This window comes from Carassius auratus, chromosome 27 (genome assembly GCF_003368295.1).
Source record: "Carassius auratus strain Wakin chromosome 27, ASM336829v1, whole genome shotgun sequence".
NCBI classification, from domain to species: Eukaryota; Metazoa; Chordata; class Actinopteri; order Cypriniformes; family Cyprinidae; genus Carassius; species Carassius auratus.
In genome coordinates, this window is record NC_039269.1 from 9910892 (window position 1) to 9936831 (window position 25940).

General features: G+C 37.0%; 1 protein-coding gene across 3 annotated transcripts in view; it reads left to right on the forward strand.

Annotated features, from left to right (window-relative positions):
• The window catches only part of astn1 (astrotactin 1), a 259446-nt gene that overhangs the window by 73219 nt on the left and 160287 nt on the right, over nucleotides 1-25940 (forward strand). The window contains exons 5-8 of one of the 3 annotated variants that reach the window (XM_026205809.1): nucleotides 6613-6762; nucleotides 8854-9000; nucleotides 12540-12707; nucleotides 23630-23714. In XM_026205809.1, coding sequence (XP_026061594.1) covers nucleotides 6613-6762; nucleotides 8854-9000; nucleotides 12540-12707; nucleotides 23630-23714 — 550 coding nt within the window. The remainder of the gene's footprint in view (nucleotides 1-6612; nucleotides 6763-8853; nucleotides 9001-12539; nucleotides 12708-23629; nucleotides 23715-25940) is intronic. The other 2 variants (XM_026205810.1, XM_026205811.1) reach the window with 2 other exon arrangements.

A 25940-nucleotide genomic window follows, 5' to 3' on the forward strand; every position in this document is an offset into this window, starting at 1 on the left:
AACCCCAACGCTTCCTGGGCTTTGCCAACTTTTATAGAAGATTCATCAAAAATTACAGTTTACTCAGCTCACCTCTAACTTCTCTCCTCCGGAACCGGCCCAAGTCTCTGTCCTGGAACCCCGTGGCCACTGAAGCTTTCCACCAACTTAAACAAGCCTTCAAGACCGCTCCGATCCTAGTTCACTTTGATCCCAACCAACAGTTCATCGTGGAAGTGGACGCCTCATCAACCGGGGTCGGAGCAGTTCTTTCCCAGCGGCAGGGGGATCCTCCACGACTCCATCCATGTGCCTTCTTCTCGAAGAAGCTATCCCCGGCGGAGCAGAATTATGACATTAGTAACCGTGAACTACTGGCCATCAAGCTGGCTCTGGAAGAGTGGCGTCATTGGCTGGAGGGAGCCCAGTTCCCTTTCGAGGTAGTAACAGACCACCGGAACCTGGAATACCTCCGTGAAGCTAAGAGACTGAATCATCGCCAAGCTAGATGGGCCTTATTCTTCACGAGATTCGACTTTAAAGTCACTTATCGCCCTGGCTCCCAGAACAATAGAGCTGATGCCCTCTCCCGTCTTCATCAGGCAGATCCAGAACCAGAATCTCCTGAACCAATCCTCCCTCCAGCCATGATTGTAAATCCCATTCAATGGAATATTGATCGTCTGATTGAACAGGAAAACCTTCAACACCCTGCTCCGCCGGGAGGTCCAGAAGGGAAACTCTTCGTCTCTCCTCAACATCGGATTACCCTCCTGGACTTAGCTCATACCTCTCCGGGATCTGGACATCCAGGCAGGAGGCGGACCCTCTCGCTCCTACAACAGCATTACTGGTGGCCATCGATGGCTCTGGATACTGCCCAGTAACTCAAAGGATGCTCCGTCTGCGCCATAGCAGACACCCCTAGGAGACTCCCGGAAGGTAAACTGGTGCCTCTGCCCATTCCTGAACGTCCATGGACCCATATTGGCATAGATTTCATGACTGACCTCCCTCCTTCTCAAGGCAACACCTGTGTGCTGGTAGTGGTCGACAGGTTTTCGAAGTCATGCAAACTCATCCCTCTCAAAGGACTTCCCACTGCGTTTGAAGCGGCAGAGGCACTATTCCACAATGTATTCCGTCACTTTGGCATTCCAGAGGACATCATCTCCGACAGGGGTCCCCAATTCATCTCCAGAGTCTTGTCAGCTTTCTTCCGTCTTCTAGGGGTGTCCGTCAGCCTTTCTTCAGTGTACCATCCACAGACCAACGGCCAGACGGAGCGTAAGATACAAGAGATTGGGAGGTTTCTGAGGGTATACTGCCACCGTAACCAGGACTGTTGGAGCCAGTACCTACCCTGGGCAGAATACGCTCAGAACTCCCTCCAGCAATCTACCACCGGGCTCACCCCCTTCCAATGTGTCCTCGGATACCAGCCTCCACTCTTCCCATGGTCGGGTGAGCCCTCGGAGGTCCCAGCGGTAGATCACTAGTTCCGACAGAGCGAAAGGGTCTGGGACTCGGCTCACGTGCATCTCCAGGGGGCAGTTCGGAGGCATAAGGAGCAAGCGGACGCTCGTCGAAGACCTACGCCGCAATACCAACCTGGACAGCAAGTCTGGCTCTCGACGAGGGACATCCGCCTCCGGCTGCCCTGCCGTAAGCTGAGTCCCCGATACATCGGACCATTCATGATTGAACGGCAACTGAACGAAGTGACCTATAGACTCCAGCTACCTGCACAGTACCGTATCTCACCTTCATTCCATGTTTCACTCCTCAAACCCTTCACTGAACCTTTGTCTCCTCCATCCACAGAGCCTGGTGATGATGCCGTACCTCCTCCTCCAGCCATCGAAGAAGACGACGACATCTTCCGGGTGAGAGCTATCCTCGACTCTCGACGACGGGGTCCTTAACTTGAGTACCTTGTAGACTGGGAGAACTACGGCCCGGAGGAGCGTTGCTGGGTTAATCGTAACGACATCCTGGACCCCAGTCTTCTCACTGACTTTCACCGAGACCATCCAGACCGCCCCGCTCCCCGTGGCCGAGCTAGACCCGTGGAGGAGGGTGTACTGTCACAGCCACACCTTCTACACTCCCGGATTCGGACACTTACGCCACACCCACTCGTCCCCAATCACCAGAATTCTGAACACCTGTGCATCATCACCAGTGCCACATATAAAGCCATCCGTCACCATCACCCAGTGTCTGGTCTTGCACCGATCTCCTCACCCTTACCGAACCGCCTATCGGCTAACCTACCTGATCCTCCGAACCCTCGTCTTCATCATCTGTGTTCCTGTGCCCATGGTCTTCGTCTGAGTCATCCTCTGTGTCACCATCACCTACGGAAAGTTGTCTTATCACTGTGTTATCTTCGTGTCAAGATTCACCTGTGTCTGAAACCTCTGTGTCACATTAAATACTATTGCACTGAACCCTCTGTGTCCTCGTCTGTGTCTGACAATATACTTGTGAAATCAGTGTGAAATATATAAAGAAAAATATTTGTGCTTCGACTATTTGCCCTATTCAGTGTTCTAAAGTATAAAATTAATTTCTAAAAATAAATTTATCATACAAATAGAGAGGGTTCATGACAAACATTTAGTAATCATCTGAACACGACTGAATTAATTCAAGGCACACTTTTTCATTACGCATAAATCTTTAACCAGTATTTTTTGAATTTCACTAAACAAATGTTTGTGTGCCACGCAAACCAGCAAAAGATAAAGAAGCAAACATGTATCCCTAATAGAAAATATATCTGTATCTAAGCTGATTATTAGCCTACTCTTTACAGAGAGCTGGTTTGGTTTTTTAAAGACATGCAGAGACGGCAAAGCGGCTGTTTGATTGGTGATCGCGCAGTGCTTATTCCGTTCATTCATATATAATTTCCAAGCCTATAAGGTTTAAATCATTGCCTTATAAATATACACAAATAGTATAACATATATGATGTATTAGTCTTGAGTTGATATTAGTCTTGCAAACCTCTGATTTCTGAGAGATGCACAGAGAGGCAACATCAATGCGGTGTATGCTCTTTTCATTCATAAAGTCTACATTCATCCACTTCACACACTCATTATTGGGTGACTTTAGGAGGTTTGTGTAAAATATTGTGCTGATCCCCTGGCTCACCTGTTACCTAGCAAACACCAGACTGTGCTGCAGCCTCAGCCGAATATTCGGGCTGAATTATTTGTTATCAGTTATTTGTTTTTGAAACCATTTTCTGTGCATTTCCGAAGAAAGGTATTCGGCTTCGGGCACACCCATATATATAAATATATATATATATATATATATATATATATATATATATATATATATATATATATATATATATATATATATACAGTACAGACCAAAAGTTTGGACCTGGCCGTGTTTGGACCTGGCTCACCCCTAAACCATCTTGATCGGGTTCAGGTCCGGTGACTGTGGAGAACAGGTCATCTGGCGCAGCACCCCATCACTCTCCTTCTTGGTCAAATAGCCCTTGATGCCTTCAGTATGAATCTACAATTTTCATAGTCATGAAAATAAAGAAAACTCTTTGAATGAGAAGGTGTGTCCAAACTTTTGGTCTGTACTATATATATATTTATATATTAGGGGTGTAACGATATGCGTATTCGTATTGAACCGTTCGGTACGAGGCTTTCGGTTTGGCACGCGGTACGCATTATGTACCTAACGGTTCGTTGGACTAATTAATTATATTTGGAAAATAAAATAAAAATTGTGAAATATAATGATATGCATTCAACAAGGTAGACCAATAACCCAAACGACGTAACAGGCAATGCCCCTGACACTCCCGAAGAAGAAAAAAACACCAACTTATATGTTTATGTTAGGCTACTCAGTCAGGCGCTCGCTCACTCAGTACCCGCTGAAGGCTCGTTGCAAAATGGCCAATGCGTTTAACACACCAGAAATAGAAGATCCTCCAATAACCAACAGGTCTGGTGTTTGGGTGCACTTTACCAATCGATCGGGGCATCCAAACAAGCACGGAATCAAAATGGACTAGTATTGTACTGTGTCGGAATTTCCTGAGCAGTACGATACAATTAACAGGCCTGCACGTTATTAGATAGAAGAACTGTTATAAATAGAACGTATGCACGGGCAGTTTTGAAAACTCCACCTACTTTGCTCTTGGCATAGTGCAGCGCAAATCGCGTTGTATCTGAAGGGCAACGCTGAGCCCAGGGTCCAGCGCACCGCATCCTGTGTGAAAGACCCTTTAGCCATTTTGCAACGAGCCTTTCAGCGCGTACTGAGTGAGCGAGCGCCTTACTCTGTAGTGAAAACGCAGGTTTTAAGAAGATGCGTAATTGAGCCCCGTTAAAGTATTCCTTCACGCGCCCATTTCAGCCAGACCGTAATTCCTGTTTTTGTTCCAAAAAACATAAGCCAATTCAGTAAAAACACACTCAATATAAAGAGTTATAGAGTTCCATATAAAAAGTTACATCTTTGTATTTGTTCATAACTACTACAACAATATAACATTTTCATTTTTTGTTTTGTTTTTGTTTTATACAGTATGCTGCTAAGAAAACACCATAGAAGATGGGTAAAGAATAGCTCCATCATGTAAAAAACAAAAAAAACATACTTTATATATATATATATATATATATATATATATATATATATATATATATATATATATATATATATATATATATATATACTGTATATATATAATATCATTATTATAACATTATTTCACCTTATTTTCATCAACAGTGAAGACAGCACATCCAAATGAACACTCTAATTCTTAGTGAATTATTTATAAAATGTTTACTGTAAAATAAATTTGACATGTTTTTAATAGACATATTGCTTTTCACATAGTTTGTGTATTTCTCATCCATCTTTACACTTTCTTTTATGAATCATTTGATTTGTCATTCAATATCACTGTAATGCGGTGATGTGCTAAAATAAAATGCTTACTTTCAGAGTTGTGCTCTTTTAAGACTTGTGATTTCACTGTAGGCCCAAACAACTCCTGCTGTTCTCGTGACCCGCCTGTGTCTTGTTTGCATCACAGCTTTGGATATTTCATGTGTTGTTTTATGGCGGTATGAAATTATATTGTAAAAATAAGCATCATCCAGTTCATTCCGTACAGATGGCTCATCTATAAATTATAATTGTTTGATTCTCCTCTGCACCAGAGGAGATGTTTTTAATGGATAGCAACACTGTTGTGTGAATACGGAGTAGCTCAAACATTATTTCTCATCATTGCGAGTTGGTTTAATCCACGGGTCAGTGCGCTTATGCATCTCTTCCTCACTCGCTGCATAATGAAAGCATTTGTCTAGCTCTGACGGGTAAATTGTGTCTTTTGTGCACAGCGAAAAAAAGAGCCCTAGGAGGCGTGCATCTCTTATCTCAGTCACACTCCTAACCTCCTGTTCATTACTTATATTTACCCAATACTATTCTGAGAAGAGAAGCGCATCTCACAGAACAGCGATTACTGTATGACTTCTGGCTTATTCTCTGTATGTCACTTTGATGTGTGTTGTGTATGATGTATGTTTGCAATTATACAGTCTATAATGTGTTTTATATATCATTTATTTGAATGCTTTGTAGACCGTATTATAGTATAAGCGCTTTGTGTAAAAACACTATTATATTTGTAATATCATGTAAATATTGTCCACTGTTGTATTTTGAATTATCATTGTATGTCATTCTTTGCATCATTTCAATCACGTTTTTGTACTATTGCTAGGTAATAATTAATTGCATTGCAAATTGCAATGATTAATTGCATATATGTGTGTGTGTGTGTGTGCTGTGTATATTTATTATGTATATATAAACACACACACACACACACACACACACACACACATGCATGTATATATTTAAGAAAATGTTGTTTTTATATTAAATATATTTAAATATAAATTATATGAATATATAAAAATATATACTGTATGTGTGTGTTTATATATAATAAATTAAAATATAAAAATTACTTAAAAAAAAATGGCTTGCCCCAAATTGACATTTTTGACCAGTGGTGCATAAAGGACCTTAACAATTGTAACTTAAATCGCAAATGTTTTTGCCATGGTTTTGCTGCATTATCTGTTAGATTTTCCCTCATTAACGGAATCACATGCTTTTCCAATTTGATATTTCTAATGAATCTGTTGTTTGTGGTTTGAAGGTCTTCATAATTACTTGCTGAATTAATCAATAATGCTAGATAAGTAAACAAAGGGATTGGCAATTAGACAAAAATCATCCTATTGTCATGCTGTCACGTCTGTTTAATTTCAAAACCTCAGAATGACATTGTGTTTGGAAGTGTTCTTGTATGTCTTAGGTAAAATCATTATTTTCTTTCTAAACTGACTTTGAAATAATCAAAAATTTAATTGGATAGTCAGTCAATAATTAATGTTTTTCGTTATTGAGACCAGCATAATTTGTATCTAAATTGCTTCAGGTGATTATACATAGAGAATAACTTGAAGGTTTGTCTCGAAACTCGACTAAAACAATTATTTATTTATTTATGATGAATTAGTTGATGGGTGACTTGTTTTGTGAATTCTACAGTGGGTTCAACTTTCCTGAACCCGGACGGTGACTCTGGGACAGAGGCGGACAGTGAGCCACAGCTGACCTTCTACACTGACCCAAACCGCAGCCGCCGTCGCAGTCGAGGTATGAGAAATGGTAACGTCAACAGCGCGTGGGGCTCCGGGGGTAAGGAGGATTTCCACAGCATCGCATGATTTCAACCAGCACCCCGCCTGACTGTGGCCATTTGGTGTTCATCTCACACTTTGTTCAGAAATCGAGCAAAGCATTAGTTGTGAAGCGCCTTGCCTTACAACTACCTCACTGAACGAGGCATTCCGTTTCATGTGAGATTTGCCATTGATTTGACATTGCAGTGGAATACTGTGTTAAAACAATTTACAGGAAAGCATAAATGCTTAACGTTTTTTTACTGTCCTCTAAATTGGACTGAGGGTCCCTGAGCAATTTTTGAGTTTGCTTAGAGAATTCTTCAGAGCCTCTTTGTGGACTCCATGGACCTCCTCTGAAATGAATGACGACTAAATGCAAGCTTACAAGTATTTAAGCACCTTAAGCTTAGCAGCCTTGTCTGTAGACCACCATTCAACATTAAGTGGCATAAATGTGTGTATGTTAAGCACTAAGTCAGCATGTGACAAACCGGTTGGACAGTACTGTCAGACGCTAATGGCTAGAGTCTGTCTAAAACTCTTGTATTGTCCCCAGAGGAGTGCTGCATTGTTTTCTGTAGAGAACAGACTGAATGCAAAGCTCCCTAAACTCTTGAGGAGCTGCCACTTGAAAGGAAGCTAACAGACAATCACTTTGCTTTAATACTATCTCCCTCTAATTACCAAATGTTTAAACCCTGTACTTCTCAAAAACACTACTAGTCAGCCGTAGCAACAACACCTTTAATTGGACTTAAGTTAATAATAGACATGGCTTTTGTCACATTTTCTCCCTACATCACTGCAGGAACTGTGATTTGGTTAGAGCAGCGTGCTGATTTTGATAGACATGTTTGCCTACGTTTACCTAAAAAAAAAAATAGGTGTTGATATGAACTGTCGTATTTGAGTGAAGTGAAGGTATAGTAATCTATTATAGCTGTGGCAGTTAATTTTATTAGAAAATATTATTATAAACCATTGTGTATATTATAATAATATAATGTATTAAGTAACAATTAAAAATAAAAGTGTTATATTACTTTTACTGTAAATGTTACACTGATACATAATGGTATGCTGGCATTTATCTCTTCATAGTTGGAAAATTGGAACTGTCTCCGAAAACTTACACAAAGGACAGAGGCCAGGGGACAAAAAAGCCAGATTATTATTCTTATCTAAAATTAATTCTTTTTAAAATAGTTTTGCAGTAATTAGTCCTTGAAAATGTGGTCAAACTCACAAAATTCCCATAGCATACATCAGTACATGATTTACATATATTTCTGGCAGATGTTTTTTTAAGTATCTATTCTTTAACATTGCAAAATGCGGGTTCCTCCTTTTGTAGTTAACATGCTGCAGCATTACTGCAATGCTAAGTATCTACACAGATGTCATTTGTAACTTCCTAAGTTTCTCATTTTCATATGCTGTTTATAATCAGTGTAAATATGTTGTTGTCACTTGTATATTGACTTTTGTCACCATAAATGTATCATCTGATGTCCTTTCATATGTATTTCATTGCTGTTTCCAATTGTTGCATCTATATGTTTATCCTGACATGTTATTACTTGTTTTAAATGTCACTCATGTAAATAAGCTACTATATAGTATCTGATCATGAGTATTGTTGTCCTCATACATTGTGAATGGGTGTATTTATGTCATCTTGTGTGTTGTATAATACTCATACACCATTTTGCCATTTTTCTTGTGCCATTATTTTACATGTAACAGATAAATAGGGCAGCACAACATCAAACCAGTTTAGCTGTAACAAAAAAAAAAAAAAAATGTGGTCAAACAATTATTTTTCATATTTTGCCATTTGCAGTATTTAGCATAAAAGCAGCAGGCTTTAAAAGGTAAAGCTTTATCTCCCCGCTGCTCAATTCATGCCAGCGCTGCCGCAGCTCCCAGAGTTTGGCTGGCTGGTTTGATCCAGTGCTCCTTTCATGGACCACCAACCCTGATGTGGGCTGTTTTTTTAACTGCCTCCCTTGTGCCTTCCCAAGGTACACATAAAAATGTGAACTTTCCAGTCTCGTGGCATCGCTCTTTTATTGCTTTCTCTCTCTTTCTGTCTTCTTCCCAGGGTCCCCACGGAGTCCTATCAACAAGACCACCCTGACTTTGATCAGCGTGGTGAGCTGTGTGATCGGCCTGGTCTGTGCGTCTCACCTCTCCTGTAGCCTGAACGTCAGAGTCATACTGCACGTTCCGGAGCACCTCATTGCAGACGGTAATCTCATCATCCGCTCTGCTTCCTGTCCTCAGCCCCCTGTCTACCCCCCACGACTTCTACTGTATTAAAGCAAATGCCATGCCGACTCTTGCTCTGTCTCTAGTGAAAAGGCAAACAGATGTGTGCTGAAAGCTTCAAAGAACAATCAGACACGAATGCATAGTCTCTAGTTGTGTTTCGAATCATGTACTAGGCTATACACCATGTAATTGCACTGTAAACTGTGTACATGGGCATCCAGTGAATTATTTTTTTAAGATTCAAATGAAACATTACTGTTTATTTATTTATTTATTTATTTTTAACATAGAGGTTTTTGAGACAAACATTTAATTTCATTTGGTGTTTCTGTTAGTTTCAACATGTTAGCTTGTGATGTGAATACAATGCCACTGTATAAAGTTTGTATAAAGTGTGGCAATTCCAACATTGCAAGAACAGTCTGGCGCTTCTGACTCACAGCCTGTAAGTACTTTTTCATATGAAAAGGATTTGCCAAATGATTCAAACACGCGTTTTGAGCAGTTTAGAGTAGACCTTGTTGTTTGCCGTTTCTCCAATCACAAATGCAGACATAGTTTTATGTATATACAGAGCGATAAGCAGCGCAACAAATAAAAAGAGAGTGTAAGTCATTATAATCAGTAACTATGTCCACACTGGATGCAACAAATGCCTCATTTGTAATGTGTTTTATTGGTTTTGTGTCATCGTGCCAGTGTCCTAACATTTTATCCTTCCCTTCAGGCACACACAACATCATAATGTTAAGGGGCGTAACATTTCCCTCACATGCTTGAGGCATTCAGCCAATCACAATGCACTGGATAGCTGACCAATCAGAGCACACCTCATTTTTCAGAATGATGAGCTTTGTAAAAAACAACGCGAGAAACAATAATGCACATTATGTGGAAAGTAATATGTTTTTTTTAACCTTAAACCACATAAACACATTGCATTACACCAAAAACACAAAATAATGTAATTTTTTTAGAAACGGCATCTAACCTCTTTAATATATATAAACCATTGTGAAGACTCAAGTTTATCGGTATTAAGAAGCTTTTAAAAATAAATAAATTAAAATCTAGCCTTTAAAAATTCATATATTTTAATGAAAATGTATCTATTGAATAAAAGTAAATAATTTTATTCATCAAAACAGAATGTAGTACAAACTTTGATGAGCTGTAAAAAGCAGCCTTAAGGTTACTAATTATTATTGTGTATTTATTTTTTTATTGTTTTGATCAAATCAATAAAACTAGAAACAACTTAACGAAACATGAAAACATGTTTACTAAAACTGCAGAAAAAAAAAGATTGCACAGGGACTCAAATGAATCATTATTAAACAATCAGTACATGAATTGCTGAATCTGAACAGACTGATTCAACTGGGATTTTGTATTGGAGAAAAGACTATTGATTGATTATTTCCTTAGACTGTTTGGCTGGGTGTGTGTGTGAAAGAGAGACAGAGAGAGAGAGAAACTGTGATGTAGCATTTTGTCACACTACACTGCATCGTTTTGGAAAAAAAAGTAGCTATTTTCTGGAAAAATAAACATCATTTTGAAAACAGCAGAGTTTTCGTATGAAAAATTTAGTTAAGTTAGTAGTGATACTTTTAGTTAGTTAGTCCCTAGAACTACACTTCCAGACACACAACTGTAAACAACAGCTAGCCGCTTTCCCCAAGGGTCCTCTGTTTGTGCTTTAGATCTAAGTTGTGTTTGTGTTGGATATGTTGTTTTTTTTTGTTACTGAATTTCAATGTTTCACCTGCAGGCCAAGACATACAGGCACTCTCTCTCTATTACCCTCTCTTCTCTTGCTCTTCCTTCCTTGCTCTTTTTCTTCAGCTCATTGGCATTTCAGCCGTCACTTCTAGAGTTTGGGCGATATGATGGATTGTGACTGGCTTTGCTCATCTGTCATTTTGTCTTTCATGCAGAGCTCTTTTCTATTGGGTCTGGTGCTTTAGGGTAGATTAACATTCACATAGATGTCTAAGTGGAAGAAATCTGAAAAGAGGAGACTTGAAGGATTCACAGTTTGCCTTTTGAATTGGAAAAATCTGATTTAAAATGTGTCTATAACTGTCTAACAGTATTACAGGGTAAAACTCGATGTCAAAGTAGATCTGATAAAACTTGATTTTTGCTGAATAAATTCTGTTCTATGTGGTGTTCATGGTTTTGAAATACACAGAGGGATAATTCAGAAATACGTCATGCTTTCAGTTCAGATGTTTTATCTTTACTGTTGTATCTTATCCACAGATATGCATAAACCATAAAACAGAGAAAAATGTGTATAAAGCATAGCTTCAGCTATAAGGATTCTGCTTCACTTTAAAAAGTCCAAAACAGTTTAATTCCTAGCAGTTATGGGGGGAATTGATCATGCTGCTTAAACACTTTCTTAGGTCTCTTAGTAATGTATTGTGCTAAAATTTTCTAGCATACAATTAGAGTGTTTTCGTTAATGAATCAGTTTAATAAATGTTTTTAATACACATTTTGATGTATCGCATGAGAAACGAGTGATGAAAACCAAAGAAAAAAGAAAAAAAATATTTCATTCGCAAAAAAAAGTTTTAAGCTCTATAAAAGAATAAGTGCATAAGCATGAGGTGTTTTTTTTTTTTTTTTTTGTCTTGTGTGAAAAAACGGTTAATGTAACTAATGGAAGATGGAAACACATTTGCCAGCTAAATTCCTCCATGCACATCAAAAAAGGCATGCAATTTCCACTGTGGGACAGCATAACCAGACTAAGCAGCAATCTTGTTGCACAGTATCTGAAATGTTGTTAAGCTTTTTTTTTTTTTTTTTTTTTTTAAATGCCGAGCAAAATCTGTCATCAAAGTATTTCTGTATAACTCTCCCTAGAACTTTCTTACATGACTACATTCCCAAACAGCAGGCATCCGCCTCTGAAAGCAATGACCACATTTATTGTGTTTCATCTGCTCGCTTAGAAGTGCAAGTAATTTTATTATATATGAAAATTATAAAAATTCAGTAGCTTCTCTCACTTTTCTTAGTGACATTTATTGCCAGTTTATCATGAAGTGATGATTTTGATCTTTTTGGCTCGTTTGAAATGGTGCTTATTCGCAAATTTTTTATGCCACATTCCAATTTTGTGCTTAAGTTACATTTGCAACTTTGGATGGAAACCTGGCTAGTGACTTACTTAACAGACATAGGAAGATCAATACCTGCTGAAAAAGTCACTTAGCAAATCAGAGAATGATTCTAAACAATTCTTTGGTGAAAAGTTTCAAATCATGTGATGCATCAAAATCCCCACCATTACAGTTCTTTTTGCTCAATGACAAAATAGAAAATTGGTCAACTTTTTATTTATTTATTTATTTATTTTTTATCACAGTTACATAGCAGTTGTAGCTTCCATTTGTAGATTCCAGTTTATGGTTCATATTCTGAACACCAACTAATAGAGCTCACTAATTTACTTGATGACACTTCAAACAGATGTCCTCTCTGATTTTTCTCTTTCAGGCTCCAGGTTCGTTCTGCTCCAGGGCAGCCAGCTGGATGCATCTGATTGGCTGAACCCCGCCCAGGTGCTGCTGTACTACCAGCAGAATGCCAGTGGCCCCTGGGTCAATGATCTGTGTGGCCGCCGTCTCTTGGACCCCTGTGAGCATCAGTGTGACCCAGATACAGGTGCACCACCATTCTGACATGATTCTGTACTTCACACAGCTCATGTAGAAAGTCTGACACCAATAGCAACACTCACTCTAAGGGACATACTTGAAAGCATAGTTCATCTAAAAATGAGAATTCCATCATCATTTAGTCACCTTCATGTCTTCTAAACTTTTTTTCATCAGTGGAACACAAGAGCACATATTTTGTAAAAGGTCTTACTGTTTAAATTTTTTGTCCATACAGTGACAGTTAGTGGAGTTGAATGTTGTTTTAGACTGCACAAAAACAGATCTGCCATGAAACCTCTCAGAGTGATTTGCATGATGTGTATGGTAATGTACATTACTTTCTACTGCCAATACATCCACAACATGCTTCTGTGAGCATGTATGAAATACTGATGCTGCACACATAACATGAATAACCTCCACAGCATACATGATCACCCCGTAGCAGATCTATACAGGTGGAGCTGGCGAAGGTGGAGGGTTTCTGGAATATGCTGCAAACTGCTACCTTAAACATAACCAAAGTATTTGAATGTTGAGCAGCTAGCTCATTGGCTACTGATATAGGAGAGAACAAATCAGCCGTGACGTGATGATGTAATTCTGTCATACTGAGTAAGATCTATTGGACTGAACTCTGCCAGAACTTTGTATTTCTGTGAAACACACAAGATATTTTGAACGTGTGCGTATACAATGTTTTGGACCCCATTGACTTTCACTGTATGGACAAAAACAGCTGAAACATTCTTCACATTCTTTTGTGTTCCAAAGAAGAAAGAAAGTCATACTGGTTTAAAATGATATCAGAGTTTCATTTTTGGTTGAACTATCCCTTCAATCTAAACGTTGGGATTTTATTTTTTTTTTCATTAGTCTGCATCTTTGCCTAATTAATCATGAAACAATCTTCCGTTCCACCCTTTCACCCAAGTGAACGAGTGCCCATCCCCTCCATTGTGTAAAATCAATGTGTTCACCGAACTGCAGTTGTAACGCAGCTTCCTTTAAAGAGCAAGAGGGACAGGGAGAGAGAGGCTTAGCTCTGATTCATCTGTCGTTTCATTTGCAGATTTCTCTGAAGGTGTCTCTCTTGAGTGAACAGTATTAAGTAATGAAAGCCTAATTGAGCGAGAGCTGTGAGGACAGTAATGCTTGGCAATGAATCTTTGTAATGTAAGACTTGGGCTTATACAGCTTAAGTGACCTGGATTTGAATTATTATTTCTTTCAGTTTTTTTCTTCTTTCCTTTGCCTGGGACATAAATTAGGCAAAGCACAGATCAAATGGAATGTTCAAAATCTAGGATATCCTGAGCCAGGGAAGCATTAATATGCAACTTGATTAGATTATGGAATGTTGATTTGTATGTTAACACTCCAAATGAACACTCCTAATGTACTTTCTGAATGCAAAACGGTATGGTTTCACTTTGTCTTCGCTTTCACGTAATTTTAATATATTTAGCTGTTACATTTCACTATACAAAGCTAATGTCATGCACTTAATCTAATTCAGTTGGTGGACAGTTTTCCTTTCATCAGAAAAAGTGCAACAAATCATGTGTTTCATGACTAGTCAACACAGACTAGTGGCACTTTTAGTGTAATTTTGTTTCGCAAATCCTACAATTTTGTAAACCATGATTAAGAGCAGGGATTTTAAATATTAAAGAGGTCATTTAATGCGGTTTGGAGGTTGTTGGCTTAATTAACACTGTTTACCAATAGTTTTTTGTTCTGTTTTATTGTTTACAAAATGCCAAGACACACAATGAAACCTATGACAGTGTTTATGAATAATCTTAGGCCGTAGGCAGACGTTTTCTGTTTGCATCATAAATTTTAATGCTCTATCTGCATTTTACCACTAAAGATTGCAACTTTGTAAGCTGAGATTGATCTATTCAGTTTTATAGTTGTTCCAGTCAGGCAAAACATAGTCAACAGACACCCAGGTACATCAAAATGAATGGTAATACATTCACTTTATAGCCGTTTCTCCGATCATCTGCTGCAGGAATCAGTCCAACGTTGTTATCATTTGTTGACAAGCTCCTCCTTTTTGCATCCATAATTCAAAAGAGGAGCTCCACTGGGCTTTGAAAAGTGAATCGTCCAACCCTAAATGAATCGAAGTTGGACCATTGGGAACTTGTCTTGTTTTCCTCACAAATGAAATCTAAAAGATGAGGCCTTGGATTTTTTGTAAGATGCATTCTTAATGAAAGCCTCAGTGTGTGAGTGTGTTTGTGTGTGTGTGTGTGTGGGGGGGGGGGTGCTGGTTAGACTACGTGGCTGAGGGTATTCGTGGAAAACCATAAGACAGTCTCAATCAAACGGGAGAGAGAGATACTGATGAAAGTGGGGATGGGAAGTGACAATAACTGGAGGTGTGAGCACTTTAAAAAAGATTGTGAACAGAGGTGCAGAGGATGTGTAAAAGCCGAGATGAGAATCGGACTGATAGCAGGCCTCTCGGAGGCCCTGTTCACCTCCCTCATTCCCATCAGGCTTCAGGGGACATTTATTAAACAAGAACACGTGATGTTGTGTCTCAGGCTACCTGATCCTTGCACTTTTGTGTCATTAATTTGACTGAATAATAGATCCCCTGCAGACTCTCTCTGTGGTTGTGGAAAGAGAGGAATTACTTGGGACTTAAAAACTTCATTAATAGGTAATTCTACACAGTCACTCTCTCTGTCTAAATCCAATTGTAGTGATTTATTTTTTTACACATACACACACACACACACACACACACACACACACACACACACACACACACACACACATACATAAATAAACTGGAGAAGTCAGCAGTATTTTGTATAGGGCACTAAAATCTAACATGTTATACCTGGTTCGCATTTTCGCTACTAGGTCAGTTAGAATATACAAAGTAATGTTTGTATACAAATGTAAAATGTTTTGGTTTGTACATGCTGAAATGCTGAAGAATAGTTGAATATCGACCATGTGTATTTATTTATTTGGACATTTTATAAGGTTGCCCCCAAATAGTCAACTAACCGTTAGTTGACCACAAGAGGCTTGGTCGACCAAAATTGAATTAGTCGCAATGAATCATGCATACAGGCGCATCACTACTGCGGAGATGAGTCAGTGTGGCCAACTTCATATCTTAAACCAAAAACAAAGAAAGTTTATCAATGAATTATTAAAATGTTAGTGCAGCCTCCTTACTGTTTTTCCCTGACACACACATAATCATTACTTCTGCTGGTGCGCTGTGGCAAGCTTTATATGTGTGCTTGAGGGCTTATTAAACTATGTATGCAATAAATGGCTTGGTATTATGATTTACATTTGTTATTAATAACGTGTGATTAGTCGACTAATGCTTCAAATGAACGATTACAACCAAATAATCTTTAGTCGGGGACAGCCCTAACATTTTACAACATTTGCTGTATTGGTAAAATGTATTTGTATATCTAGATTTAACAAATAAACTGCGAAGAAAAATAGAATGGAGGTATTTAAAGTGCTTTCAGATATGCTTAATGTAAACTTGGCTCCAGACCCTGTGCTTATTATATTAAAACATTCTAATTATACATGTTCATTGAACAGTGCTCAACATAAATCTCTTACGTATTGTTTGATAACAGCCAAGAAACTGTTATTGGGAAGTCGTGGCCCAGTGGTTTGAGAGTTTGAGTCTCAGTCCGGCAACGGGACGCCTACGTTGACTATACTATATTACAATCAAATTTAATCTAATCTTGACAAACTATATATCGTTGGAAAGGTCTAAGACTCCCAAATATATATTATACCAATATTTTTTGTAAGAAATTATGTAGGAAAAGTAATAGATCAATTTATGACGAGTGCACCCTCAGAAATCTACATTACAAAAGGAGCTTTGACCTTTGTTTAAAAAAAAGACTTCCTCGTTGCCTTTTTCTCTATCACATTTTAGAAATCATCAGAAGTTATATATCACTTGAAAACATAAAATCTCAAAATTCATCCTTTAAAACCCATTTTTAAATCAGACATTGCATTACCATGTAAATGTCACATAAAAAAAATTTCAGTCATGAATTATAAAAATGTAGGTTTGTATCATGCACATTCAAGTCTATCTTCAAAAACATGAGTGACAGTTAACAGGTTATGTATGGTATTTTTTTTATTTTTTTATTTATTTATTTTTTTGCCTTTTTTTGAGGGGGGATGTTGATGAATAATTGCAGACAGCGGGGGGAGGTTTTTCTGTTTGCATCATACATTTTAATGCACTTTATGTGCATCTCGCCACTAAAGATTGCACACATTTTTCACAAACAGAGATTGATCTTGCCTAAAAATGATTGATAATACGTTTGCTTTATAGGCATTTATCTGATATTACACCTTGTTCACTTTTTCTAGTAATAGTGTTAAATTGGCAGGTCCAAGTTGTGCAAGTAATCATAATTCTGGTATTTGCATGCTGAAATCAGAAGGGTAGTTGAACATGGACATATGGTACTTAGATTTTTTTTTTTAAGGTTACTTTTTTTTATGTAAGACATTTAAAAAATATATTTATTTAAGGCAGTGTAGATGTTTTAAAAGCTAGTTAACATTTCGAAACATTTCGTTTCACAATTTTGAGCTTCAAAATTATCTCTCAATTAATTTCATGTTTTGAAACCGGAATGCACAATAATTAATTATAATAAAATTAGAATCATTTGTAAAACAGATAAGATGGAGTATAACATGTCACACTAAAAGACACTTCTGCCACACAGCAGTACAATTTCAACCTATTAAACGATTTTGACATGTTGTTTCCAACATTTCAACTTCCATATGCTGCATACTTACAAATAAGTAAAGCTTTGACTTATTTTGTGCTTATTAATGCTGCAAATCTCTTTCTGTCATGTAGAAATGTCACACCACAGGACTGAATAAATGAACATTGGAGTACTTCCACATACAATTTAGATTGTATCAGCTTAAAAGTTAGATCTTTTTTTTTTTTTTTTTTTTTGGTGTACTTCCTGTTGGGTTTTTAATTAGCAACATTTGCAGCAATACCCAAGAGAATGGCTCAAAATATCCACAATTTTCAATAAATGGCTATAAATGATAGAGTATAGGTTATCTGCTTCTGCATGTATTCTGTGAAGAGATAAATTAACACGGTATGTATTTCTTATGCATACAGCTCTGGCTGAGTACCTGCTGGATATCCTCATTGATCACTCAATCACAGAGCCACTGGGTACATGTTTGCTAGCAAAATTGTCATTTACCACCTAGAGTCATACAGACTCCCTGCATCTCATTTGAATTGATAACAACGCTATTATTACCTATGGTACAAGTTTAATTTCAGTTTTATGCAAATAATTAACTATAACTATGCAAATAATAGTAGTGCTAGACCTTATGCTTGACTTGCCAAAATGTGCAATGATCAGATATCAATTTAAGTAATTATGACCGGCAAGGGGTCAATTTTTTCTTTTTCTTTTTTTTTTTTACAAATATACTTTTCGTAGAGTAATTGGAAGTTTATTGCGTGTATTTTATACATTAATTATATATTAAAACCGAAATAGAATACTGTGAAACAATATTATAATTTAAAATGATTTTGTTTCATTATATATTAAATGTAATTTATTCCTGCGATGCCAAATAAAAATGTTCAGCAGCGATTACTCCAGACTTCAGTGTCACATGATCTGTCAGAAATCAGTTTAATATGCTGATTTCTAGTTATTTTCATGTTAAAAACAGTTTAAAATTTTTGTGGAAGTTGATCATTTTAATGAATTAAAAGTTCAAAAGAATAGCATTTATTGAAAAAACAATGTAAATAATTGTATATCTTTACAACTGTTTATATATATATATATATATATATATATATATATATATATATATATATATATATATATATATATATATATATATATATATATATATTTACGTATATATATATATATATATATATATATATATATATATATATATATACACGTATATATATATATATATATATATATATATATATATATATGTATATATTTGTAGTTGTATGTCTTTAAAGTTACTTTTAATTTAAAGCATCACATTGCCTAATAAAAGTATTAATTTAGCAAAGTATACATTTTTTTGTAAAGCTCTTGCTGACCCCAAACTTTTGAAAAGTATTGTATTCAAGGCTCATTCAAGGAAAGTTTAATTGCATTGCACAATGATAATTCAAAGTGCTTTACGTAAAAGGAAGTAAAATAATTAATTAAATAATAAGTAGTTAATTAAAATATAATAAATAATTAGAATTAATCCCAACAATAAAACAATGAAATTTTGAAACTTAAAAAAATTATTTAAAATGAATTTAAAACCGTTAAAATAGGTTTACAATATTTTATATCAATATGTTTAGCAAAAGTTTCATTAGACAAAAGTAGACTGTGAATACAGCAACTGTATATTTATCTATCATAATTAATGTACTGTATTTAGCATTGTAAAATAACTTGTAATTTCTTTAAAAATATATTTAATAGCTTATTGTTTAGTTTGCATCTTATACACTTCACTTGCTTTTTTTGTGTTTTTTTTTTTTTTTTTTTTTTTTTGTTAGAGCATCAGGAGTTTTGCAAATCCAATATTAGTCTGCATAATGCAGAATTTAAGGTCACATATATTGCATTAATAGAACTCTGGGTGTATGACGTAAGAAGTCAACACAATCACTGACATTGTGCAAGCATATTGATGACTGTTGCTTTGCACAAAATGTCACCAGATGTTTTCCTTAGCCTTTTACATATATTCTCTTCCCACTCCTAACACATTTGTATCCATGTTAGCAACACCATTTTCCATCTGTGCCCCCTTTATTTGGATCAGTCTGCTCAAACATGTCCAGCTCAGGGTGCAGCCTCATCAGTCCCATGAACCCAAATCATGACCGACATGCCTGCGGTTTGGCCTGACAAGACTGATCAGCTGAATCAGAGTGATTAGACTTGTCTGAGCCGTGAGCACTACTGAAGACGGCTGACACAGGGAATCTGCTGTGCATGCATATATGCCTCAACACACACAACAGCACCTATTTATAGCACTGCATGGTTGGAGAATCACCATATTAATGTAAACATGATAATAAGGTCATTTTCACTTGACCCTGAAGGAGGTGAATTAATATCTGTCTACAGAGAGACGATTAGACTTCAGATCAGGGCATGGTGTAAATACAAAGGGGGTAATGGCTAAGTACAGGTGAAGTCATGTTACTTCCTGGGGTCAAAATGGTATTTTATGTTCACAGCTGCTTCACACATTAGTCTGAAAGGGTTAAAAAATAAATGTTGGAGGTTCAGGAAACACAACCTCCTGCATCTAAATGACCTCGAAATAGCCTAAAACACTAAATGCTCTGTGAGTCAGTTTTTATCAACCACACAGTTCAGTTAAATTAAAGGTGTACCCATAGGCGGGCAGGGGGGTGGACCAACTCCAGGGTAAGGCTAAAAGCAGTCAAATCTATTAACTACAAACATCATAAACCATTTTTTTTTAGGCAAAAGCCAGACATGGGTGTCATGTATAGGCTAATAAATTATGTTTTATTGGACTGAATTTGCATTTAAAGTGATTACAATTCAATTAAATCTTTTTTTTACAAATTTACAAACCCAATTCCAAAAAAGTTGGGGCACTGTACAAATTGAGAATAAAAGCAGAATGCAATGATGTAGAAGTTTCAAATTTCAATATTTTATTCTGAATACAACATAGATGACATATCAAATGTTTAAATTGAGAAAATGTATCATATTAAGGGAAAAATAAGAAGATTTTAAATTTCATGGCATCAACACATCTCAAAAAAAGTTGGGACAAGGCCATGTTTACCACTGTGTGGCATCCCCTCTTCTTTTTATAACAGTCTGCAAACGTCTGGGGACTGAGGAGACAAGTTGCTCAAGTTTAGGAATAGGAATGCTGTCCCATTCTTGTCTAATATAGTCTTCTAGTTGCTCAACTGTCTTAGGTCTTCTTTGTCGCATCTTCCTCTTTATGATGTGTCAATGTGTTCTATGGGTGTAAGATATGGACTGCAGGCTGGCCATTTCAGTACCCAGATCCTTCTTCTAAGCAGCCATGATGTTGTAATTGATGCAGTATGTGGTTCCCCATTTTCATGTTGGAAAATGCAAGATCTTCCCTGAAAGAGATGACATCTGGATGGGAGCATATGTTGTTCTAGAACTTGGATATACCTTTCAGCATTGATGGTGCCTTTCCACATTTGTAAGCTGTCCATGCCACACGCACTCATGCAAACCCACACCATCAGAGATGCAGGCTTCTGAACTGAGCGCTGATAACAACTTTGGTTGTCCTTGTCCTCTTTAGTCCGGATGACATGGCGTCCCAGTTTTCCAAAAAGAACTTCAAATTTTGATTCATCTGACCACAGAACAGTTTTCCACTTTGCCACTTTGCCACAGTCCATTTTAAATGAGCCTTGGCCCAGAGAAAATATCTGCGCTTCTGGATCATGTTTAGATATGGCTTCTTTTTTGACCTATAGAGTTTTATCCAGGAACTGTGAATGGCACGGTGGATTGTGTTCACCGACAATGTTTTCTGGAAGTATTCCTGAGCTCATATTGTGATTTCCATTACAGTAGCATTCCTGTATGTGACGCAGTGCCGTCTAAGGGCCCAAAGATCACGGGCATCCAGTATGGTTTTCCTGTCTTGACCCTTACGCACAGAGATTGTTCCAGATTCTCTGAATCTTTGGATGATATTATGCACTGTAGATTATGATAACTTCAAACTCTGCATTTTTTTCTCTGATAAACTCCTTTCTGATATTGCTCCACTATTTTTCACTGGAGCATTGAGGTAATTGGTGATCCTCTGCCCATCTTGACTTCTGAGAGACACTGCCACTCTGAGAGGCTCTTTTTATACCCAATCATGTTGCCAATTGACCTAATAAGTTACAAATTGGTCCTCCAGCTGTTCCTTATATGTACATTTAACTTTTCCGGTCTCTTATTGCTACCTGTACCAAGTTTTTTGGAATGTGTAGATCTCATGAAATCCAAAATGAGTCGATATTTGGCATGACATTTCCAAATGTCTCACTTTCAACATTTGGTATGTTATATATATTCTATTGTGAATAAAATATAATTTTATGAAATTTGTAAATTATTCTATTCCCTTTTTTCTCACAATTTGTGAAAAGTGTCCCAACTTTTTTGGAATTGGGTTTGTATAATTATATAACATTTCTTTCACATGGTTATTCAAACAGGAAATTTTGATCTATCACACTCTAAAAAATTTTTTTTTTTTTTTTTTATAATTTATAATTTATAATCATTGTAACTGTATTCACTGCAAAATAAATCCCTTACTTACATTGTACATACATCTGCACTTTGTTGTTTATGATGAGATAATTTGCAGAACAAAGCTGATAAGTTTCAGCCATGACTCATCTGAACGTCCATTGCATCTATAAGCTGAACAGAATTGTGTGTGATTGGTTATAATGCGCAACACTGTAAAAACGGTTAAAATGAAATACGGTGCAACATGAGCAAATCTTAATTTAATGCAGAACACTTTCTATTCATTTACACTTTGTTAGCAACAGACGTAATAGTTTTAATTTGTTTGTGCAGGGGCATTTTTGTCCAATTTATTGCCATTTTGCCCCAAGACCCCGTGGCCGGATACACCTCTGGGTGTGTGACAATCATCCTACTTGTTGAATTTACTAAGAATTTATTGACTAATAATAAACTGAAGAGAAGATAATATACTTCTTTCTTTAAATTAATGCCTAGTTCTTTTATGAAATGACTTGGCACAGTCTGACTGGTTCATGTTACATACACAGCCAATGAGCTTGCTGCTTTAAATTTAAATGGCTGCATATAGCAGCGCACTTTCCAACCTTCCCCAGCTCCACCTGTAAAGATCTGCTACAGGTTATTTTGTATGCTATTTGTGCAGCAGCAGTATGTCTTCAAAAATCTTCAGAGACTAGTCATAATGTATTTTTTTTTTTTTTTTTTTTTGGTAATATAATGTAAAATATGGTCCATATGCCCATATCCTGAAAATATCAAACTGAACTGGAAGAAAAATAACAACTTGGAAAAAAAAAAAAAAAAAAAAAAACAAGTGAAGGGATTTTGCTTTTTCATTTTAGAGGTCTAGCATACACACACACACACACACACACACATTTCATTGGACACATACTATGTACAATATGTTAAACATGAGTAATGATAGGTATAATACGACATGTAGTATGAGAAATACATAATAAGACGTATCTTGGGGTGAGAATGTTCTAGAAATGAAACAAATTGCAAACACAAATAATGTTAATTGCAGTTGCAAAAATAAATAAACAAACAAAAAAAGATTGCAAAAACTCTGGCTGCTACAGTGAAACATTTTAAATATTCTGAAATCTTCATAAAAGCCATTTCTCTGCGTTGAAAAAAGCTAGATGGATCACAACAGAATAGAATAAAACAAATGTCTCCAGGCACATTTCTAAAAGTCTTTCTTCACTTTTTTAATTGACATGAAATCAGCAAGATGCTGAAAGAAGTGAGACATCCATCTAGCAAGTTAGTTAAAAAAAAAAAAAAAAAAACTTTTTTTATTTCTTTTTTTAACAGTTTTTTTTTTTTTTAAGTGCTTGAAGGAAGTCCCATACAAATTGATCATGTATTTACAGTAGTAACAATAGTATTTTGCACCACGCCATCCTAACTAACATCCTGCAGGGACACATGACAATCACTTCTTACAATAGCACAATTTTATAATAGTAATAATGTTTTTTTTCTCAGTGATGGTTTAAATGTACTTTATGTCTGTTTGCAGGAGAATGTCTCTGTTTCGATGGGTACATGAAGGACCCTGTGCATAAGCATCTGTGCATTCGCAATGAATGGGGCCCAAATCAGGGGTGAGTACCATACCATACAATCAGGGATCTGCCACCTTGAAGTTGGCCGTGCTTCTTATCTGTAGTAAAAAAGTCTCCAGTGCCGATAGCCAGCCAGGTGTTATGCACTGTAGGGAAATTAAATTGGCTTGTTTGAATTAATTAACTTTTTTTTGCATGATGCTCTTCCTCTGGAATTGGAAAAGGGATTAGTGCGGTGAAGCTCTGGGTCATTTTAGCTTTGCGTGACAGTGATTTACATTTCAGTATACCAATGAGATACATGTATTGTGCATTTTAAATTTCGTTACACGCATAAGAAATTATCTATTTCGCCACTTGCGTGCCTCATATCCAAGTACCGCTATTCAAACGATCAAAGAGAAAATAACTATTTTGAAATAGTTCTGAAATACTTCTTTTAGTTTGGCTTTTTTTAGTTTAAACTTTTGCTGTTGCCCTCAGATATTTTAGCAGAGGATTGAATATGAGATTAACTGCATCCGAACAGATGGTATCTTTATTCTGATGTAAAAATCTGAGTGTGTCTAACGAAAATGCTGCTTCTCAAGTCAACAGATACTGTAGATGAATAAAGCACAAATACAAGAGAATAGCACAAAATGGGAGAGTGTTTTGCTTCTTAGTCTAGATATAGTCAAAACACTTAAATGTTAGGAGCACAAGTTTCTAATCCCAGAAAGACTTGTATTTAAGGTGTTTGAAGTTAATTAGACCCTCCCTGAGGAGAGTTTCACATGCTCATATGGGTTTCAGGCTGTCACTCTGGAGCAGTTTGATTAAGACTTGGAGGTGAGGAAATCCTTGCCATTTTAATTGGGAGGGAGATGGGAGTGATGACGGTTGGTGAGATGGATCCGATAATTAGAAAATCAAATTGGAACAATCAGGAAGATTGCCTGTGTGGGGAGTGGAATAGCACTGGATGTGCTTATTCCCTTTGTGCCATGCTGTGAAGGTGTGAACAGTTTTTAATTGACTCTAACACTTAGTGGAGGAGAAAGAAAGTCCATTACCAAGTGCTTTTTAAGTTTCAGAGTGCCAAGATATTTCCTAAACGGTTTCTTGCAAATGTTCATATATAGCTAATTGGGCCTTGTTTTATATCAGGTAGATTAAATTAAAAGTCTATCAATTCATATTGTGCTCTATTGTTTATTTTGTGGTGCCTGTTTACGGCAATATGTTTTCATTATTTGAATGACGGCAGTTTTACATGCATTACACGGGGACGCAGGCAGATGTGTGAATAACAGCATGCGCACGCTCACGTCACGTTGTTGTGTGTGTATTCATGAAAACTTAATGTTTGTATGCGTTTTTAAGCCATGCAGTTTAAGGGGCCGTTCACATATCGCGAATAAAAACACGTGGAAAACGCTAGGCGCACCGCTTTCTCCTTCTTTCCAAAGCACTCGGATAGTTGCGCCCCTGAAGGCGTCTACCGTTGCTGAGCAACCATGACGTGCTATCTCCATGAAGATGCGGAAATTTCAGTAAATGATAAATGGATTTGCAGCTCTAAAAATCGCTTGCAGTAGCTCTGCTACTAAATTTATTTCAAAATGTCAATCCACATACAACTATGGTCAGCTGTTCCTTCATCTTGGCTGAGCTTTCAACGTTGTTACAGGAAAGGATGAAGCTGATTGGTTAGTCACATGACCCGCGGTGCGCTTGCAGCATTCTGAAAAGTTTAGATGTTTTTAACTCGATGCGGTGACGTTGGAACTCACTTATTTTATTTGATTTTTAGATTTTTTTCTGTGTAATGGATTGTCAGAATGCTTCTGCTTTTGGTTCTCTTCTAAATTACAAATGCTACAGGACAAATATTGACCTTTAAACAGCAGTAGATGATCTGTGGTGTGAAGTGGTCTAACCAGGCTGTGCCTGCTCTTTTTCTGTGAGTAACAGCTTACTTAGAGAGGCATCAGCTCCTTGTCTTTTCTCTAATTCTGCAGCGACAGCCCCTGTCCCCACAGCTGCCTCTCTGCATTAATCTCCATCAGTTCACATAGAGCTTTGGATAAACACACACTTGAAGTCACGCTCACGTCTATACTGCACTGACTGACGGAGATGCTGCTGTCAGGTCACAGTTTTACAAACAACATCTGCTTGAGTAACTTCTGTGATATTTATGTTAGAAACATAATTGGTCTGATGTGAGTTCAAAAAGGAACTCCCCTTTTCAAAGATGGTTATGTTTTCATCATAAAGTCG